This window comes from Pleurodeles waltl, chromosome 5 (assembly GCF_031143425.1).
Source record: "Pleurodeles waltl isolate 20211129_DDA chromosome 5, aPleWal1.hap1.20221129, whole genome shotgun sequence".
Taxonomy (NCBI): Eukaryota; Metazoa; Chordata; class Amphibia; order Caudata; family Salamandridae; genus Pleurodeles; species Pleurodeles waltl.
In genome coordinates, this window is record NC_090444.1 from 595,579,091 (window position 1) to 595,599,984 (window position 20,894).

Genomic DNA, 20,894 nt, shown 5'->3' on the forward strand with positions numbered 1-20,894 from the left:
ACATCATGGAGTCTGCTATATGCTTAAATAGGTCCGCCAAGTGCAGGACTAGATCCGAACTGAAGGTCTTTTAGAATTGGCACTGAATCAGTTAGGGCCAGGAACTTTACGAAGCTTGAGAGATTCTACTGCAGTTTGTACCTCTTCTCTTGTTTTGGGGCTGCTTAAGATTTCATTATCGGTCGGGGAAATCTGTAGTAGGGTAACTTCATCCAAGTAAGCTGCCTGTTCCTCAGTATCCATAGGATCTGAGGTATAACGTTGTCTGTAGAAGTTTGAAAAGGCCAGAGCCTTTCCTACCTCCGAGCATAGAGCAAACCAGGAACCATTTGTATCTGACATATGCATTCTTTTTCCTGCTTGGCTCTTACCTGTCGCACTAACGGTGAACCTATTTTGTTGCTGTGCTCACAGGTTCTATTTATTTATTTAAAAGGTGCAGGAGGGTCAATTCTGCCCTTCAGGTATATATGGTTTTGATCTATCCACTTAGGGCCATAACCTTCCTCTGAAGGGTAAGAGTGGGTGTGGCCTCATCGGCTCTTTCAGCTTGGAGAAGTTCTGCTTCTGAAGGCTGCTGTTCCTTGGTTGGGTAAGAGTAGTCATCAGAGAAATACATTTCCCTCGGATAAACACTTTAAAGGTGTCCTAAGTCGTTGAATGAGTGCAGGGTTTTTGCAACACCACTCATGCAAGTATTCTCTAATTGTTTTACAGAGTTTGTTGGTCATGCATAAGAATGTTAGGAAAAAAACATCTACGGAGGGTAGAGCTCGGGGTTGGCCAGTCCATCACTACTTCCATTGGGGCATGATCTAAGACAGCAATGGGATGTATAGTGGTAGTTAAAACTGTGGCATAAGAGTTGGCTAATGAAAATGTGGTGAAGTCTAGAATAGGTTTAATGGGAGTCGAAAAAGAAGGAATAGTCGCGAGTGGCAGGATTAAGATCCCTCCAAGCATCCAAAAAGCCTAGTTGGCGAAGTGCTGATTTGGTAGTTTTAGTAAATATACAAGTTTGCGACCTGTGGGGATGGGTGCTATCTAGGTTCGGGTCCCATATGAGGTTAAAATCACCCAGCAATACATTGTCTCCCTCAGCGAACCCACCTAGTAGAGAGAGGAGGAATTCAGATTGACCCGAGTTAGGGATGCAAACCACGGCAAAAGTGCAGAGATGGTCCTTGGGCAAGCTACTTGACCATCAGAAACCTCCCCTTCTATGTGATTAGCTGTCTGTGACCCAGAATTTCGCCGAGGTATGGAAGAGGAGTGCAACCCTGTTGTGTTTAGTGGTATCAGATGATTTATATATAAGGGGTATGATTTGTGACATAGTCTATGGTCCTCCCTTCGTTTGAAATTAGTTTTTTGAAGAGCTATGAAAACAAGACATCTGTCAAGGATCTATTTTCAGAGTTAGTGACGTTTAGTGTGGGAGTTTAGCTTCTTCACATTCCACGTTAAGGTGTTAAGTGCTTTAGAGGGGTATTAATATGCATGCGTTCTGTATGTCTTCACTCGGGAGGACCGGAAGGGGAAGTCAATCGATTCCTCACCTCCCAACAAGCAACTCTTCCACTCCACACCCATCCCCATGTACAATTCCAGCCATGCAGCAAATCTAAAAATAGGAAAAATGAACAATATGAACTAGGGAGTCTGTACTCTCACGGAACTAATAGGTCTATCAGAAATTTAAACTTGCAGGAGTAATGCCCACAAACCTGCCAAAACACCCTACAGATTACACCTATTTATCACATAGTGACCAGTGCCCTGTTAAGGGGAGAAAATCAAGCTGCATGACATTAGATATGGTGAAGGCAAACAGGACTGACACAAGGGAGACTCCCCAACAAATAACATAGCATGGATACTCATGGTCTCCCCAGGATTTCGAAACAGAAGGAAGGAAAGGAGATAAAATAATTTAAACCATGTGGCAAAAAAGACTCCTCAAATCTCAGAACATATAGTTTTCAATTACAGAGAGGAATACCAAGGAGTGTAACCCGGAGTTCATCTGTTGCCCTTGTATCTTCCTTTCCTTTGTGAAAGCCATGATCCCTTTAGCAGTTTTGTCGAGGGGGTCCGATGAGGTCTCGTCGCCATGTCCTTCAGGGCCAGGGGATGCGGGTACAGTGAGGCCCAATAGGGAAGCTGCAGCCTCACATCTCGTGGTGTTGCTTATTGGGGAACTCAAAGGTGATGCCAAAATGGAAAAGTCCAGCAGTATCTAACGTGATTACAACCCAGGGCTTCTGTTATTGGTTTAATTTGAAGGCGTCTTGCTAATGTTGCAGATGAACGCCTTGGAAAAGGTTGCCCCCTGGAGAAAAAAAAATTGTTTCTTGCTTACAAGCTGTCTGAGGATCAGTTCTTTAGTTTTAACAGAGTTTGGTTTAGCAAGGATGTCTCTAGGCCTCTTTCCACCTCCCGAGAGTGGGGGGCCCACTCTATGTACTCATCCCAGCCATACTTCTGGATGATCGTCACCCAATAGGTCAAAAAATAAGCCAACTATATAGGCCTCCAAATCAGGGCCCTAGATTCCTTCCTCCAAACCCCTCAAGCGAACGTTCTCTCGCCAGGAGCGATTTTCTAGGTCTCTGCATTTGCGAAGAGTTGTTTGTAATTGAGATTCAAGGGATTCAGTGGAGTGCTGAATCAGATTTAAACACTGTTCCATGTCTCAGTGTTTTGTTTTCAGGTCTAGAGTGTGAGTTCCGAGTGACTCGATATCAGCCTGGTGGGGGGACACCAAATGAAAGTTGACGTCAGATTTGAAGGAATCAAGCGACGCAGCAATGTCAGAGATCTGCATAGTATTCAGTGGAGCCCCGTGCATCACGTCCACATGGCTATGATGCTTGGCCATGCTTGGATCCTATTTCTATTTCTATCCATTAGTGGGCATATAACACTTTGACCCAAGACAAAGATGCTTCCTGGTCTTTCAAGCGCAAGAGATGAAAGTTGTCATTCAAACCTGTCAAAAGCCTTTGTGTCCATAAAGACCGTCACTAATTCCACCTCAGATATAAATAGGTATATATAGAAGGAATAATGTTTGTGTATTGTGTGCAGTGGATCACCTTGCTACAAAGGGCAGAGTTTTGTGGTAGGATCAGCCCAGTCAGTAATGGGATCAGTCTCTTAGCTATAACTTGCTAATATCTAAATATCAGCATGTTTTAGTGATAGGGACCAGCATGATTCACATCTGGATGGGAGTTTGTCTAGTTGTATCAATGCACTTATTAGGGCTTCTTTCAGCGGGGAAAGTAGGACACCTGGATGCCCAGCGTCCTCATACACCTATAGCAGATTGTGTCTGCAGTCTTTGGAGACCTCTAGACTGAGCTGATGTATTTAACTGCAGCTCAGATTTCTTCCACAATAATGGGACAATGAGTTTGTCTCAGTGTGCTGGTGCGCCACACCAGTACAATCATATTGAAGTAATCTAGCATTTCCATGTCCAATTCAGCTGTGAAGGAAAAACAGAGGTCTGCATAGCAGTTCTCAAATTCATGCAGTAATCGACCTGTACAGAATGCCCAATAACCAATGGATATTTCTGTTTCTGTGATAGTAGATGATACTAAGGGGCAACTAAATAGGCTAGCCAGGGACCTGCTAGCACTTTCTTTCTACCCATATAACCTGGCTGACTGTCAGACTTCTTGCAACAATGTTTAATTTTTCGCTCTGCCAGATCAGAATATTCCTGGAACGAAGTGTTGAACTCAGCAAGCATCACAGTGTCCATGTTGTAGTATACTACCTTAACAAGTCTCTCAATCCAGTTTTCAGTTTAAGGAGTCAGCTGCCTATGTCTTTAAGAAAGATAGATTGTTTAGCTACACACGCTACTGTCATAACCATCATGAATGTTTCCCACACTACCGGATTGTCCAGTCAAACAGACATCATAGGTTTCAAAACAATCTACTATTGCTCCTCTGTTCTTCTTTGAAAATAATCCAGTAAACTGTCAACGGAAGACTATTACTAGCTTGCTGCATTACACTCACCATGATTTGCAATTTGATTAGGAAGTGGTCCAATAGTGTTATGGTCAAATGCCAGCTCAACAGACCTTGCATGGACAACTCTACTGCCTAGTCAGTAGTTCATACTTGAGAACACTGCCTGAACAGAGTGGCAAGTGAAGTCTTATATAAGCAGACTCCTAGGCCATCGCAGTTCACCAAGTGTCCCTTATTCCATAATTTAAAGATTTTGTTGCAGCTAAGGGGAGTCATGGGGATGTGTCCTGCCTATCCCATCCAGGATCCATTGTAATGTTAAAATCCTCTGCCCAAATGATCATGAGGGGCGTCAGTCTAATACACTGTGCCCAATCACTTAAAAAATAGGAAGGACGATCTAAGTCAGGGGCCATAAACATTTATTACTGTGATGTGTGTCTTCCAGAATTACCAGTGCAAGTCCTCTTGTGAACCAATATGGTGGAATGTTATTCCTTGCCATATAAATATCGCTACTCCCTTGAGTAATTAGAGAATGATGAAGTTTCAGTGCACACTCCATTTATAAACAAAATGTTACCTATTTGGTCAGGTCGGTCTCTCGTATTAGTGCAATGCCAAAGTTATGGATATTTAAATAGGCAGGGATCTGTCTGGCTTTCCAAGGATTATTTCGACCTCTCAATATTTTAGGTAAATTGTTGCAATCTTAGTCCGGTATTTCCAGAATGGGTTACTTCTTTAGAGATAACTCTTAGTCGTACAAAATTGGTATCTGCTGTTAATATTATGCTGTGTTCATGTTATAATGTAATGTTTGGTAGCTGCTGGGGTGAATTATCCACACTGACCCCAAACCCGCCTTCCAGGTATCAGTGAATTTTAACCCCTGCCACCACATTAACCATAACGGTATATGCTCTATGGCTTTGTGCATGTTGGCATCAAGGTCAAGTTCCAGTTGTGTCATTCTTCAAGGTGACGAGGGTCTCAGAGTCAGAAAGTGGTAGGCATGCTCAACAATGAATTCTGTGGGAAAACTAAATCTATCAAAGAGATCTGTGTAAATTGCCTCCACAAAGTCTTTCATTTTCTCTGTTGTTGTGGTCTCTGGAATTATCATGAAGCATAGGTTATTTCTTTGAGAACTCACTTCTAAATCGGCATTTGTAGGCTTGATAGCCTCAACAACTTTTTCTAATCTTAGCAGGTTTTCAGTTCTGGCTGTGACATTGTTTGCACATCTGGAATTCGTCAGTTTGTCAGGTCAATGCGAGTGCTTTGTGAACCTAGTTGTTTCTTCATGTGACCCATTAAGATTGTGAGGGAGTTTATTTTCCCATCTGTTGTTTTTGGGCTTTTCAGCAGACCAAGGAGAAGTGATTTGATGTTGTGTTCTTACCACAAACATGCTCATGCTAATTGTTGTTCGCGGGCTGCATTCTTAGGTTTCGTTTTGGGTCAGATGACAGTTTAGCTTGCTTATGGTCTCCTTTGCCCATTTCAGTCAGGGTTTAAGGAAAATTCTAGTTGCATCCCGACACCTTATCTGTAGTGCTGCCATTCTTTCCCTAACGTACATGTTTAATGCATCCCAGACTAGTGCAGCTTGGTGCTTTGTGGTCCGCCTACTGCAAAGAAATTCAGCTTCTTCTCGGCCACTGAACCCTTTGTTCTGCTCATCTCTAGCAAACTGTGGTCATGGGGGACGAAGTGCAGGGCAGTGGTCAGGTCTTTTTTTAATATGCTGTGTGAACGCACAATGCTCTCCCATGCCTTTCATAAAAGCACTACCCAAACAGCATCAGTGTGGTTCAGTGGTGATGCCCCTCAGATCCCTCACAGCATACTGTCAGCCAATTACTACATCCCCATGCATCCACCCGAACTCTGGTACCCAAAAAAAAAAATTAAACCAGCCACTCAAAAGCCCAATAATCACCACACAAGAAGACTGGTGGGCAAATAAACCGACCCCTAAAACGCTTATTTAGCCAAACACTGCAACACAGCACATTCTTTATAATCCTGCAGAGGAAATCCCACCATCCAGGAGTCCAAAGGCAAGAGGATAATTTACCTTGGGGTGTTCGGGCCAGGAAAAGCCTAGGGCCAGAAACCCTGTCCCTCATTTAAGGCATTTGTATCCTGCAGCATACCCAAATTCACAACCAGAAAAGGCAAGCACTGTTAACCATCATCCAACACCAAATGCTTCACCCTCATACCACTCACTAAGACACACACCACTATTATCATCAAACAGTCCTACATAATGCACATCAATTGACACAGCAGTCCCCCATGCTCCAGAAATTGGTGACATGATGTCTAACAAAACGTGGACGCACTCTTCAAACAATCACGACTCACCCTAACCTTAATATACTCACCCCAGAAGGATACAACATACACCACAGATGTGCACGTGAAATGCTGGAGGGAGAGTCGCAGTTATCCATAAACCTTCATCATCCTGCTCCCTTTGCAACCCAAAAAACAGCCAAGTCATTCAGGCTCATTTCCTCTCTCAGAATCTCTGACAGACTATTTTCATCACTTCTACTTGGAAGAAAGGAAATTTAGGGTGCCAATTACTTTCCGCCTTATGTAGCTCCTCCACCAACATTCAATTAAAGTTGTTAAACTATTGAGGCATGAATAAGATTTAACAAGCAGCTAGGAAAATGGTATCAATTAGTAATGAGAATGCTATTATCCTGCTGCTCCCAAAATATACTATTGAGTTACTGAAATCGAGGAGTTTTGACCATATTAAAAAGCGTTGAAATACATAATTTTATTCTGTGTGATCAAGGCAATACTGGACGGCTGCTCCTTCTACTTCACAGCTCGGGGACAGGCACTTGCCCGACATAAAGGCTTTGACTCAAAGTGGTAGTCTGCAGATAGTTGGCACAATATTTGTTTAAGTGGACGGGACACTCCTATATGAAAAGCTCAAACACTGGCTGACCTAGTTTTTTGAATGTCAAGTCGCTCAAATCATTTCTTGATGCTCAGTGACTGTTGTGAAGAGGACTAGCTCACTCTTAGTAATGCTTGCATATCCTTAAGTGTTGTTTGCGCTATCCATGTTTTAGTTAGGAACATGACCCAGTAGGAGAATGCTTTAGTACAGTGGTGTCCATTAGTTATCCTAAGATCGAGGATCATAAATGAGCCACTCAGGATATAGCATCATAGGACTTCGGTACAAAATCACTCCTCTGCCTGAATTTGAAGGCTGCATTATACTGGTGGGACTTGTTTCTCCTAGAAGTTATGGCCGTCCAGAGAGGGACTAGCTTAGCTACATCAGTATTTATACTTGTCTTCAGTCACTGGCAGCACATTTAATGCCCCTGTTTAACAATGTTCTGTTTGTTGGGTTTAAGGGGTTGGTCTGGGTAAGGTCATGACAGCTGAAAAGGGACTGCTCAAGTGTCATTAATGGATGTCTATACAATTGCTTTAGGTTGGGATGGGGAACATTTGTTGTTTTGTCTGGCTTCTGACGTGTTGCACAACAGCTGTATGGGAGGGTAATGATGGTAAGGTATGCAGGACTGAAGATAAGGAGAGTAAGGTATAGGAGGATGTAGAGTGAGCTGTAAAATAACCTGATCTCCATTAATTCGGAGAAGAGTAGCCTGATTGATTTGGCATGTCTGAAGACAGAAACAATTATCAGATGCTTTGTAGAGCAACATTCAACTTGAGGTGTTGTGATATGCAAACTGCATTCCTGGAGGAGAAAGACCTCATAGATATTGAAATTAACACATGTGCAAAATTATTGAAGGATAAGTACTTATTCAAGTTTGTTATTCCAGAGCAACAGAATTGTATGGGCATGAGGAGTGCTATCTTTATGTTACACAAGAACACTGGTCCACCATCACAATGGGCTGGGAGAGAGACACATGCAATACCCCAGGTCCAAAGGTGTGCACAGCTTAGATTTAGTGAACATATGGAGACAGACACCAAGGGAGCTCAAATACTATTCTACTGTACATAGACAGTACACTAGTTTTGATTATATAATTCTAAACAGGGAGTACAGAGTGTCAATGAGAAAGGAGAGATACTTTGATAACTCATCTGGGAGTAACTGTAGGTTGAGGGGGGAAGTGTGGACAGTGCTAGAGTGTGGCGGCTCAGGTCAGTATTCAGGCGTAAGATAAGTCTTGATAATGTTATATAAAAGCGATCATGAAACATAAGGTGGGAGAGGAGTAGGACGGAATTTTGTGACAGTAATTATCAGAAGGAAATGTGTAGGTAAGTTGAGTGGTATAAGGAAAAACCTGTTGCTTGAGGTCACCAGACTAGAGGTCAAGGCTTTCAGCCTGAAAGGACCTGTCAGTTATACTGTTGTGTTAGTACTAAATAGGAAAACTGCTGTGTTAGTACTAAACAGGCATTCATGATCTATTCCCAGAATATCATAGGAACCTCTATACTATATCTGAAAAACCTACTTCAGACAAGTGATTTAGTAAAATGAGAGGCCACACAAAGAGATAATTTTAAAAAGCTTCTAGATGGAACTGAGGTACCAGAAATGGCTTCAGACACGTGTAAAACTCTGGTAGGTGGTAGACTAGTAACTGAGTTTCTACTAAACATTAAGCAACATCGTGGCAGAATAAATGTTATTCCATTTGGAGGAATCACCCACACTAGGTCGTTAAGAAAGTCAGAAGAGTGATGGTATCAAATCTCGGAAAATATGCTTTTGATTACAAAAAAATGTAGGCCTCTCTCAAAGTTGAATGTTAAAAGTAAAATATTTAGCAAGGTGTTGGTAATGAGAGCAAAATTAGATTTCTGGCACATAAACCAAAAATACTGTCACGTTGACGGCAGAAATAGTTAATAGTGAGGATAAATGAGCAGGAGTGTTAGTGGACACAGAAAAGGCATCCAACAGAGCAGGATCGGCATTCTTGACTGCTGTGGAGCAAAATAATCTTGGAAAGGGAGTAATCATGTGCTGGGTTAAATTGCTTTAGAACTAGCTACTGGTGAATATATATATATATATATATATATACATATATCTATCTATCTATCTATCTATCTATCTATCTATCTATCTATCTATCTATCTATCTACCTATCTATCCCTGGAGGTACAACTCTTGTAAGTGTGTTGACGACGGCCTGTGGGCATGGGCAGCCATGCTAGAGGAAATGAGGGATCCCCCAGACTCCAGGCCCCCGTGAAGGAATACGAGGTGAGGAGAGTTAGGTTTTGGAATGCACAGACCCCAGCGCTATGTCTAATTAACTCCATAATTGCCTGAATGGAGATGGAGAGTGCATGAGATCTGTCATGGTGGTTGACCTGCTTATGAATGATGAAGAGGCTGTTTAGTTAGAATGGGGCAAGACAGCTTCAAGAAGGGAACAATGCCTAACCGCCACATGTGATTACTGTCAAGAGCAAAGGGGTGGGTCTGGGGAAGGGAGGGGAACCGTTTTGTTGACAACAGGATAAAATCATAATATGAGAGTTCGCCATGAAGCTTGTGCACAAAACTGTGTTGCATGTCATTACAAACTAAATTTTAAAAAACAACAAACTTAGGTAGGTGTGCATAAAACTATGAGAGGAGTGAGGACTCCGGGTGGGAAAGCTTGTATACATTTTATCGCTCAATGCTGATGATGTGCTGGTGTATTCTGATATTCCTTACAAACTGTTCCTAAATTACTGGATGAAATGGAAATCCTGGCTCAGTTTCAGGCTTAGAATAAATTGAGATAAATCTGCAATTCCCTCACTTGCCAATTCCGTCTTAATAGTAGTTTGTGCACTCATTTAAATATATGGATTTTGAGAATTGTCATACATGAGAAAAGAGTCTTGATTTTAACACCTAGCATTTTGTATGGGTTAATGACATTTTTAGACATGTGAATATATTGCCTATGTCCAAGATAAACCAAGTGGTTATATCGAAAATGCCCATGCTCTCCCACTGTATACATATGGGCCTACCCCCGAGGAAATATTTGAGAAGCTGGACAATTTATTAGGTACAGTCTCGGCAGAGGAAGAAGTGCTGAAAATGAGCAAAGAGGAAGGTGATCTTGGACAACTAATCTGAAGGCTATTATTGAATGGCTTGAATAGGTGGTGAATAGGAAAGGCAAAGGAGCTACCAAAGACAAGATGTCAGAAGGAATGTTTGGCCACAGAAACGTGGATGAAGTGCTATACAATTTTACTATCATTGGCAACTCCTCTCCCTTTTCCAGTAAGATTGATGAAGCAACTGCAGAAATCAGTTCTCATGAGAAGAAAGGGAGCTGTACAATCTGTTCCGCAGACACAACTGCAGGATTTGTCTTTAGGATGGCCTTACAAGACCTAGTTATGTAGGAATGCCTGAAAGAGCTGTGCTTTACTGAACTGCGTGTTTTCGAATAGGAAGGCCCAAACTTTAGATGATACAGGGGTAACAATCACTGTTTAAAATAAACAGTTCATACAAAAAAATATTGTGTTTCTATCAAGACGGGCTAGTGGAAACAGACTATTTAATCTTCAGTTGGACATCACGATACTATACAATAAAAAAATTTGTAGCTGGACTTTTTTACGACCATACATCTAAAATACAACAATAACAACCTTCATCTGTGCCTTCACTAAAAGAAGAAGCAGGAAGAGATCTGCAGTGGAAAGAAGTTACATCAGCTTAGCTCTTCGGCAGCTGCTTAATTACATTATCAAAAGTAGCTTCTGATGAGAAATCTAATGGAACTATAGCGAATCAACAGCAGTCGGATCAATATATATGAATCTCATTCTATTTATATGCATCCTGTAAACCAGCGCAACTGCAATTTCAGATTTATTCTCTGTGTCCCAGAAAGAAATTCATGAGCGTGTGGAAGGATGAAAGCCTGTGTATAGACGTGAAGTACAACTGTAGTGGCTGAAGTAAAGAAGTCACTATGGTGGGTCCATTAACATAAATAGATAACAGAATATTTAAGATTCTGCATTAAGAGTATTTTTAAATAAAGCAAAAACATAAAAATCAACATTGGATGAAAACACAAAGTTTCCAGTTGGTTGACTAAGTTTAATAACGGATATTACACATTAAGAGATAGTAAAGTGATCTACGAGAAGTGTGTCTTGCTTGGATCAAAGTAAGCATGATCTGGTGCTGGAGATGGTTTTCCACACCATCTTAAAAACCATCTGCATCAGCTACAACGCCATCAAGACCAACATCCTCCATCTAGATGGCTAAAACGCTCACCATTTCCGATGACTCTTGGCAGGACAACATCAGATGAGAGGCAAATACAATAAAAGGCAACAGACTTCTCCATTTGTGAACACAGAATCTGGAACAACATCTCTTTATCCACTAGGACAGCCTCAATCCTATTGCAGTTTAGGGAAGCACACCTCGTCACAATGAAGTATCAGTCCACCTCAATTCTCAGAACTCCACTCCCCCTCAAACCACTCACTGATTGCATCTTTGCTATGTAACCGCACATCGATATAAACATACAATGGTTTAACTCAGTGGTTCCCAACCTGTGGTCCGGGGACCCCTGGGGGTCCGCAAAGCCTCTTCTGGGGGTCCGCGACTGCTTAGAAAATTAAAGAATATTAACAGATTAGGTCCCCAGCGTTCAGTATTGACTAAGTGGGGGGTCCCCGGATTCCAATAATGATTCAGTGGGGGTCCCCAGGTTCCAGTAATGATAAAGTGGGGGTCCACAGAAGTCAAAAGGTTGGGAACCACTGGTTTAACTCATTTACATATTCAGTTGTTGGCCTTAACAGGTGGCACAGATATAGCCCTCCAGGATGAACGTTATGAATCATTGATAAACGGAATTCTATCAACAAGACAACAAGTACTTCTCAAGACTGATTGGTTAATCCCCGACTCATCTGCCTATGTGATTCTTAATGCTATAATAGATGAAACCGTTAAGATTTATAATGCCATTCTCAAGAATTAAGAGCGTGCAATGCCTTGCAAGTAGCACTTACTCTACTTAAACAGAAAGGGGAGTCAACTGGTGCTGAAAACTAGGCATCACTGCATATTGACAAATGGCAACGCCTCAAACTGAAATTAAAAAACTTCCGTGTTGGTATATTAAACAAAAGCTTGAATCAGGAAATTCAAGTCATCACACCCTATACTTTTAAAACCATAACAATCAAAATTATACATATGATAGCCCCACCCAGTGCAGATTGTGAAAAAAAAACAACTGTAAAAAAAGAAATACAGCCATTAGAAGTTCAAATTGATAACTTGCTTTCAATGACAGGCTGACATGGTGTACTAATCACTATGTGTTGAATGCGCTCACTCATTCCTTCCCAGAGAAGAGCTGACATCTTACACTGCAAATCCTTAGATACCGGTTTTTATTTGGCACTTCTATAGTAACAATCGAGCATTAGTACATGGCACAGGAGCACATTAGGTCACCTGGGGAGGACTTTGCAAATGCTTACAATTTCCAATGCAGACCGCAGTCTGAGTATCTTTGTGGAAATTCAGTGTCAGTAGATGACTGGGCCAATCCTGACACTTCTCGCTCATCTGCAAGCTCAGACTTGTCATACAGTCCATACAGGGCTGACTCAACACAGCCACTTTATCCACTCTACAGAGACTAACACACATTGATAAGTAAACTGGAGCATATGCAGAAAGAACAGTCAATCTAATGATAATTGAGGATTACAGAGTAATCTTTCATTCATTCATGCAGAAATAGTCATCAGCCAGGAATCAATGTTGATGCTGTCAACTACTGCCAGGCAAAAGGATTACCATCAGACACACTTGTATCAATGAGAGCGCCTAAACGTCGAAGGGGATAAGTCTATTTACTCAACTTTGAGTGAGAAAAAAACTTCACTTATCTGAGACAAGTATGTTACATACAGTTGCTGCTTCCACTTGAATAATGACTAAAATTAGTATCTCTAGCAAACTTCGCAGAATGAAATTATCTTGGAGTGCTATTGATTCATGAAAACTGGACATTTACGGTAATTCTAAGAGTTCACTCCCTTTTCCGCTGCCAAATTATTCTTGATAAGAAGATCTTAAGAAAAAAGGTACTAAAGAAAATGGGAGCACTATTAAAATAATCTGTGCCGTTAGGTAAGTTGCTTTATCTACCTTAATGAAGAACTTAGTCTACTGCACACCATCGAATTTCTTCTAAACTGGCTAAACACACACTAATTCTTATGGTAACTGACCAAGATCACAATGAGAGGCTTACTGAGTAAAAATAGAATTATCTTAACCTTTAATATATCTGCTACTGTTCCTGCTATGCCTTATATTATGCCAGAATCCAAGCTGCAAAAACTAGAGTATTTGTCTACTCCCACAAATATTAAAAGAATACTTTTGTTTCAGGAGAATGTTTTTTTATATATATGAATGTAGTTCATAAATCTTGTCTATCCATTTGATTTAAAAAATATTTGTGTAATCCTTTCACTTACATTAAACCACTGTAAGTGAAAGTGCACCAGGACAAAGTTCATTCACGTAACATTAACTAAAATTATATGGTGCATGACAACTAAGCTTGTACTCTACTTTTTAAATGGAGACTGCACTTTGTCCCTTCTCTGATGCCAGGGCTCAGGTTATTTGAGTAGAGCACTTGTTTTAGTAGAAGCATTTGACCTGCTAATTTAGCTCCGATGTCATTCCTGTGAAAGTGCACTAGCATTCTGGAGCCCCATATGTAGAAAATATAAAAGACATCTACTGGCCATTTAAGAATAGCTATGACAGGCTCTCTTTAGTGATAAACCCGTGTGGTGGCAAAATTAATTAATTTTTTCGATCTAACAGAACATCTAGTTTTCTGAAATGTACATCATTCTCACTGCTTACCTACTTGCAAGCAATTTTGGCACAGTGTCAAACTCCATTGACATATAGCATGGAACTTTTTAAAGATGCTCTTAACTTCTACAGTAGGGAAATCTACATATGTGCTGGTGCATTTTACCGGTATAGACTATCACATAGCTAGAGCCACATCAGTATTAACTGTCAGCATGTTGGAGTACGGGTTTGTTACTTAAATTTTAATACTAAAGATACTGTTGCTACAGCAAGTTCCTAATCATTAGAAACCTTGCAGAAACATTGTTCACAAGCTACAGAGATACCTATTCACTTGTGCAACAAGTACAAATATGTATTTTGCTAAAGTAGCTACAATATGCAGAAAACACCTGTTGGGTTAGCCGGTCTTATGTTCGTGAGGATTACAGCATCTACACTGTGAACCCCAATTCCATGTCAACATACCACCCAAGCTCTCCACTACCAGCCGGAGATGCTGGCTGGTGGTCAAGGTTGCGAGGAACACACCTCCTTGCAAGACACTTTATCTGGTGACAAAATTAACCTGTGGTGGGGATTGTTGCCCTAGCTTGGTACATGATCAGAAGTAAGGGTAAATGAAGCATTATCAGAGAGTGAAAACTCAACGTTTGCTAAAACACCGTACAACATGTTCTATTGTTTTAGCAGAGGCTATGCTATGGCCAGGTTTGGGCAATTCCGAGGTCACTTAAAATACTACCTAGTGTTTAATCACATCACCAGGTCTCGGTGTTTCATCTGTAACATGAAGAGGCAAGACTAATCCTTTGGTAGCTGCTCCATACAAGCTATAACAAGTAAAAAAATAAAATAAAAATAAAATAAAAATAAAACATATAATCAAGCTTAAAGACAGTTCCTTACCTCTTCCACCTCTATGCGTTTCGCAAGCTCATCAAGAGAGATGATGCTGTCTTCTAATACAACCTCCCCTGGGCTGTAAGAGACCTCTTCATCTGGAACACTTTCAGAGTCATCCAAGGAGCATTCAAGGCTTTCCACAGATATTTCTGTGTTGTTTCTGTCAGCATTTGTAGGGTTTTCAGCTGAATACTCTGTTAGCTGATCTCCTGGTTGTTGCTCCACTCTTTGTGGAAGGGAAGCACATACACGCCCAAATGTTTTATCATTGCACCCCTTTCCACAAGGATCAGTTCTATCTTGAGGAGTTCGCCCACTGCCTTCCCCCCCAGGACCAGGCAGATGTTGGCCAAATACAGCAACTGAGCCAGTGCTGTCATTATAGTGTTCAGATCGCAGTGAATCTCTTCCTGTTTGTGAAAACCCATTTTTGGGTTCTGAGTGCAATCCGGTGTCTGAATCCAGTGAGTCAATCACTGGAAGCACCTCCTCTGGTACTTGGACTCTGTCCAGCAGCAGGCTGCTAGTATCGTTCCTGGCATCCCCACAGGACAAGCAGTCGGAACGAGGCCTGCCCACCGGCCCTGGGGACAGGGTGTGTGCTTCCAATGGTGATTCATCGCTGCAGTACAGCTCATCCATTTGCTCCTGTCCAGAAGCTGACCGAAGCCTGCTGTCGTTTGTGAGGCTGTCCACGGTGCTGCCGGAAGGAGGACTTGCACTGTTCTCCACTGCTCTCTCCTGACTGGACCTTTTTGGGATGACGCCAATCCAAGAATCACGATCTAAACATTAACAGAAAAACGGTTCAGGTATTTTAAAATGATTTTATAGATCAGCAGAGCAGAAAGAATAAGACTCTGCCGATTAGCGTGCTGTACAAATCCCACAATACATTAGCACAGCAGAAAGGAAACGGGCTGTGACCCAATAACATTGCACAGTAATGAGGCAGAATGAATTCCTATCCACTAGAGAAGCTTATAGACCAGTTAATAATGAACATAAGATACAATTAATATTTGATTGGTGGTTTTTATGCAGCACAGAAATTTCCATACCAAATACTGGCATATGAAGTCTGTCAGATGGAACACTGGGTTTCCTCTCCTAAACAGAAGGCAAACCTTTAACTTGCAGCTTTTGATTACAGAACAAATGTGATTTTTTATTCAGTGTCATACTGCAACTTAAATTCATATGCTGCTCTACTTTTATTTAGACCGTTTTGCCCTGGCAGCTCAACCATTCCATAATTAAGATTATAATGTGGCGGTTTTCAAAGATTTAACAACAGTCCCCTACTTTTTGTATTTATTGGGCCTTGGGAGGTAAGAGGAAAACAAGCAAACCCCTGCTTACTATTTAACTATTTAGGTCTTTTTGTAGTGTAATCACAATTATTCCTCCGGGGACCCCTCAGAATATCGCTTACTACAGAGCCCAGAACAAATACCCAGATTTATCTGCAAGATGTGGGATATTAATTTATTTTGATGGAAAGTGCAACCGGCATGGTAGCTGGGGGGAATGCAATTTATTGGGAACACAGGTATACTTCTAGGACAATTATATCTGAATATTGTTTTTTAGGCAAACGGGATTCTGAAATGGGTGAGGTCTGGAAAGATGGACTTGCAGATGAAGGTAGGGAAGTTGAAATTAAAATCAAGTAGTATGAAAAGCTTCAATACCAATGCTCTCTAGTTTGATACAACTCTGCATTACTTGCAGATCTAGTGATTTCACACGGTGGCGAATAAAGGTACATTTCTAGATTGACATCTGCTTTTACACCAGCAGTCCTGCTAAACCTTAACCTGAACATAAAAAGCAATGTTGTCACATTTTGAAGAATATCTATTTTTAACCCCAGCCCACAGCCAATAGGCACTGGTTCCAAGGAGTTTGCAACTGGAAGGCTGTCTCCCTCTTTGGGCTGTGTCATCAACAGAGGCAAATTGTTTCAACTAACTGCATCATTAATTAAGCAGTCGGAAATGGGAATGCACACAACTATGCACACCGTGACATAGGCCATTCATTCACGCAAATATAGCAGTACACCTAGCGACAATTTAGGTGCAATCTTAGCCATAGGCCCCCAGACATCAGATACCCACGTGCTTTGGGCACAAAGCCCGCAATCAGTCACAGGCATACAGGTAAAGAAAATGTACAGAAACATACATACAAATGAAGACTTCAATTCCACTTAATTGTTTATCTCTCTGCAAATGAGATCAATTTGATAGGCCGGTACGTCTGGAAATATTTTATGAGTGGTGACAGAATAATTTGGTCTCCAAATGCAACCAGTCCCTACCCTCTTTCGAATTACCACCTATAGGTAACACAGTGCACTCAGCATGCCCTGTCCACTAGTGGGCCTCTTTTGTGAAATTATACATTAGTAGCACTACATCTCACTATCTTCAATTCTCTAGTACTATTAAATAACACACATTTAGAGATTTGCCTTACAGATTAACACTTTGGGCCAGATGTAGCAAAAGTTTTGCGACTCGCAAACGGCAAAATTTGCCGTTTGCGAGTCGCAAAACGCGTATCCCAATGCAGAAATGCATTTTGCGAGTCGTTACCGACTCGCAAAATGCATTTCAGACTCGCAAATAGGAAGGGGTGTTCCGTTCCTATTTGCGAGTCGCATTGGGATGCAATACCATTTGCGACCGCATATGCGGTCGCAAATGGCATCGCAGTTACCATCCACTTCAAGTGGATGGTAACCTAATCGCAAATTGGAAGGGGTCCCCATGGGACCCCTTCCAGTTTGTGACTGGAGCCCAAAATATTTTTTCAGGGCAGGGAGTGGTCCAAGGGACCACTCCCTGCCCTGAAAAAAAACGAAACTAAAGGTTTCGTTTTTTTTTTTAAGTGCAGCTCGTTTTCCCTTAGGGAAAACGGGCTACACTTAAAAAAAAAAAAAAAACTGCTTTATTTAAAAGCAGGTCGCTAACATGGAGGTCTGCTGACGTCAGCAGGCCTCCATGTTAGCGAGTGCCTATACTCGCAATGGGGCCGCAATTTGCGACCCACCTCATGAATATTCATGAGGTGGGTCATTGCGACCCCATAGCGAGTTGCAGTCGGTGTCTGAGACACCGTACTGCATAGCAATTTGCGACTTGCAAATTGCGAGTCGCAGGGACTCGCAATTTGCAAGTCGCAAAATGCTTTTTTCCTACATCTGGCCCTTGGTTTCTTATCTTCTTGAGAGCCAATCAAACATCGGATTCCTGTTGGTTTATAAAAGCTTCAGACTTGATCATCAGAAACCTGCTTTCATCTGTTCTGCTCAAGCCACAGAAGTGTCTGTGTACATAGCATTGTAGTCTTCACATGGATATGGCAGCAGAAGTTGAAATATTTTGGGCTTTCTAGAAAAATCTCTCTTTTTTTTTTTTTTTTTTAACGGATATCGAGAGTACTACGGCGAATATCTTTCTGTGACTGTTCAAATGGAATGGGTTAAAAAGTATTTCCCAACGAGTACTGAGCAGCATGGACCCGACCTTCGGAGCGGGGCTCAAAATTGGGTGGGGTATTTGGAGGCCATTGCGGATCAGAATCTTGGAATGAGTGGGAAACGCCCCCACACATCAACTAAACTGTACTTCTAGTAAATGTCTATAAAAAATGTTTCAAAGTAAGGATCTCGGGTAGTTGCTGACATTTTTTTCACGGAATTTTAGTACAAACAAATCGGATTAAAGAAATGTGTTCATTCATGATTTAGTGTGCTTATATCGCCAGTTTATAGAAAACTACAGATGTGTTTATTTGGGAGCAGCAGTGTAAGAGATGGCCCTAGCCACTGACAATCTCCGTTTTGGAAAGAGACAAAAAAAATAATTGTGTGGTGCTATTGATTAACAAAATATATCAAGAACAGAATGAAAACGCTCCGGTCTGTTTTTTTTTATTATTAAAGTTACTATCCATATGTGTCTACAGATATAAGCGTTCAAGAGATATTTTTTTTCGTCAGACCGTAAAAGTTCCTCATCCCCCCAAAGGTGAAAATAAGGTGTTTAGCGGAATCATCTCATGCATAATAAGTGAGGGACGCAGTTCATGTGCCTTTAGCATAACTTTAACAACATACATCATGTGAACATCCACTTCTGACGTGGACCAATACTGAAAAAAGATGCAAATTAAACGTAGTATTTTTCATTTGCTTATACTGCCACCTATCATACATGTTCAGCATATCACTGGCTGCATTCAATTAATCTTTTTACTAGGATAACATGTTACTAGCTCTCGATTAGGCTCTGGTGGACACTAATTGCAGACTCATCACCTTTAGAATATCCCCAGAAGCCATACTAAATTCAGAAACTTTTGTATAGCAGTGCTCCTGCGCACCGGGAGGTGGTGCCATGTGGCTCAGTGTGATTAGATAAAGTATGCACCGGAAAGAGTGTTACCTAAGGCAAGCAACTTGTTCCTTTGATGGATACTTTTAACAGCAGATGTCTCACCTTTAGAATAGATACTAAAGCAGTACTTCCCAAGGTGGTCTCTGGAATGGGGTCTGACCAAATAGACCTGCAGGACCGAATGGGTGAAATGTCCATCCCATTGGAGCTACCTGCCAAGGCAGTAAAGCTACATGACTGTGTGTATGGGTATCCAAGGTGCAGCCTTACAAATGTCAAGAACAGGCATTCTGTGTGCCAACTGTGGTAACAGCCTTGGCTCTGGTGGAATGAGTCCCCAGTCATTTGAAGGCTACTTCTTGGCCACTGCGTAGCAGATTCTGATGCAAAGGACTATCCACCTTGACCTTCCTTTTCTGCATCAACTTGCAAAAACCCCCTAAGAAAAGCTGATCGTCCACCCAATAGTCATTGGTGTGAGAGATCTAAAAGTTTAAGGTTCTCTTGGAGTCCAGTCGATGTAGTCTCTGCTCGTTCGAGGGGTGAGGCGGAGGAAAGAATGTTGGGAGAGTGACTGATTATCCAGAGTAATAAAAAGGAGTCGCAATGTTTGGCAAAAAAGCTGATTTTTTTCTGGGAATTGGGTGGTCTAGCGCTGCTGCACTGAGACCACCTGAACTTCTCTCATGCAACGAGCAGAAGTAAGACCAACGAGGGACACAGTATTTGGAGTTAGATGATATAATGAGCAGTTCTGCGTCAGATCAAAGGGAGAATAATTGAGATCCCACTGTGGAATTATAAAGTATTTAGGGGGAAAACCTTTGTCTTTAACATTTTAAACACCTCATCACAACAGGTGATTTAAACAAAGACAGCTCATCTTGAACATGCAAAAAAGGCCGAAAGGGTGACAAATAACCATCAATGGTGCCCACTGGAAGTCCTTGCTGGGCCAAAGATAAAACAGGGAATATAACATCCAACAAATAGGCTTGTAACAGGTCTGTGTTGCGGACACGGCACCAGGCTATAAATGTGTCCCTGCATCTGGCATAAATGGACTTAGTATAGGAGTGCCTTGCAACAAGGATAACACCCACAAACTCAGAAGTAAAATCAGAGTCAATTGCTGCCGCTCAATCCCCATGCACAAATATGTAGATTGTGTGGCCTGGCTACAGAACTCTGAGACAGAACATCTTCCTGGAGTGGAAGCCTGGATCTGGGGCAGAGTCTTAGGCCTAGACGTTATAAGTGCCAGACTCTCCTGGCCCAAGTCAGAGCCGCTAGAATGGGTTGGGTCTGGTTGTTCCTGATTTTCTTCAGAACTTGGGAAGGAGAAGCAGAAGTGGGAAGGCGTACATGAGTCTCTGGCTCCACTCTAGCCTGAATGAGTTCCTAAACAAAGAGTGTTCTATGGAACTCTAACATACACAAGTTCATAGTCGAGAGTGCGCAAGACTCCAAGCCAGGGTTATACCTACTTTCCGAATAGGCCCTGAGCCCCTCATGATCAACAAGGCTCTGTCAGACAACCTCACCGGACCTAGCTTTCAAAGATCCCACAATGTGGTTTACGACCAGGGAAATACTCTGTTGTCCCAGCCAACCACAGAGGCAAACAGCCTCTTAGCACAGAACACAGGACACCGCACTGCCCTGATATTGCAGTACCACATAGTGGTGGTGTTGTC

The 20,894-nt window shown here is 41.7% G+C and overlaps 1 protein-coding gene across 1 annotated transcript in view; it reads right to left on the reverse strand.

Annotated features, from left to right (window-relative positions):
* CNST (consortin, connexin sorting protein) overlaps window positions 1–20,894 on the reverse strand; it is a 251,209-nt gene that overhangs the window by 18,619 nt on the left and 211,696 nt on the right. Inside the window, exon 9 of the mRNA XM_069234444.1 lies at window positions 14,792–15,573. Coding sequence (XP_069090545.1) covers window positions 14,792–15,573 — 782 coding nt within the window. The remainder of the gene's footprint in view (window positions 1–14,791; window positions 15,574–20,894) is intronic.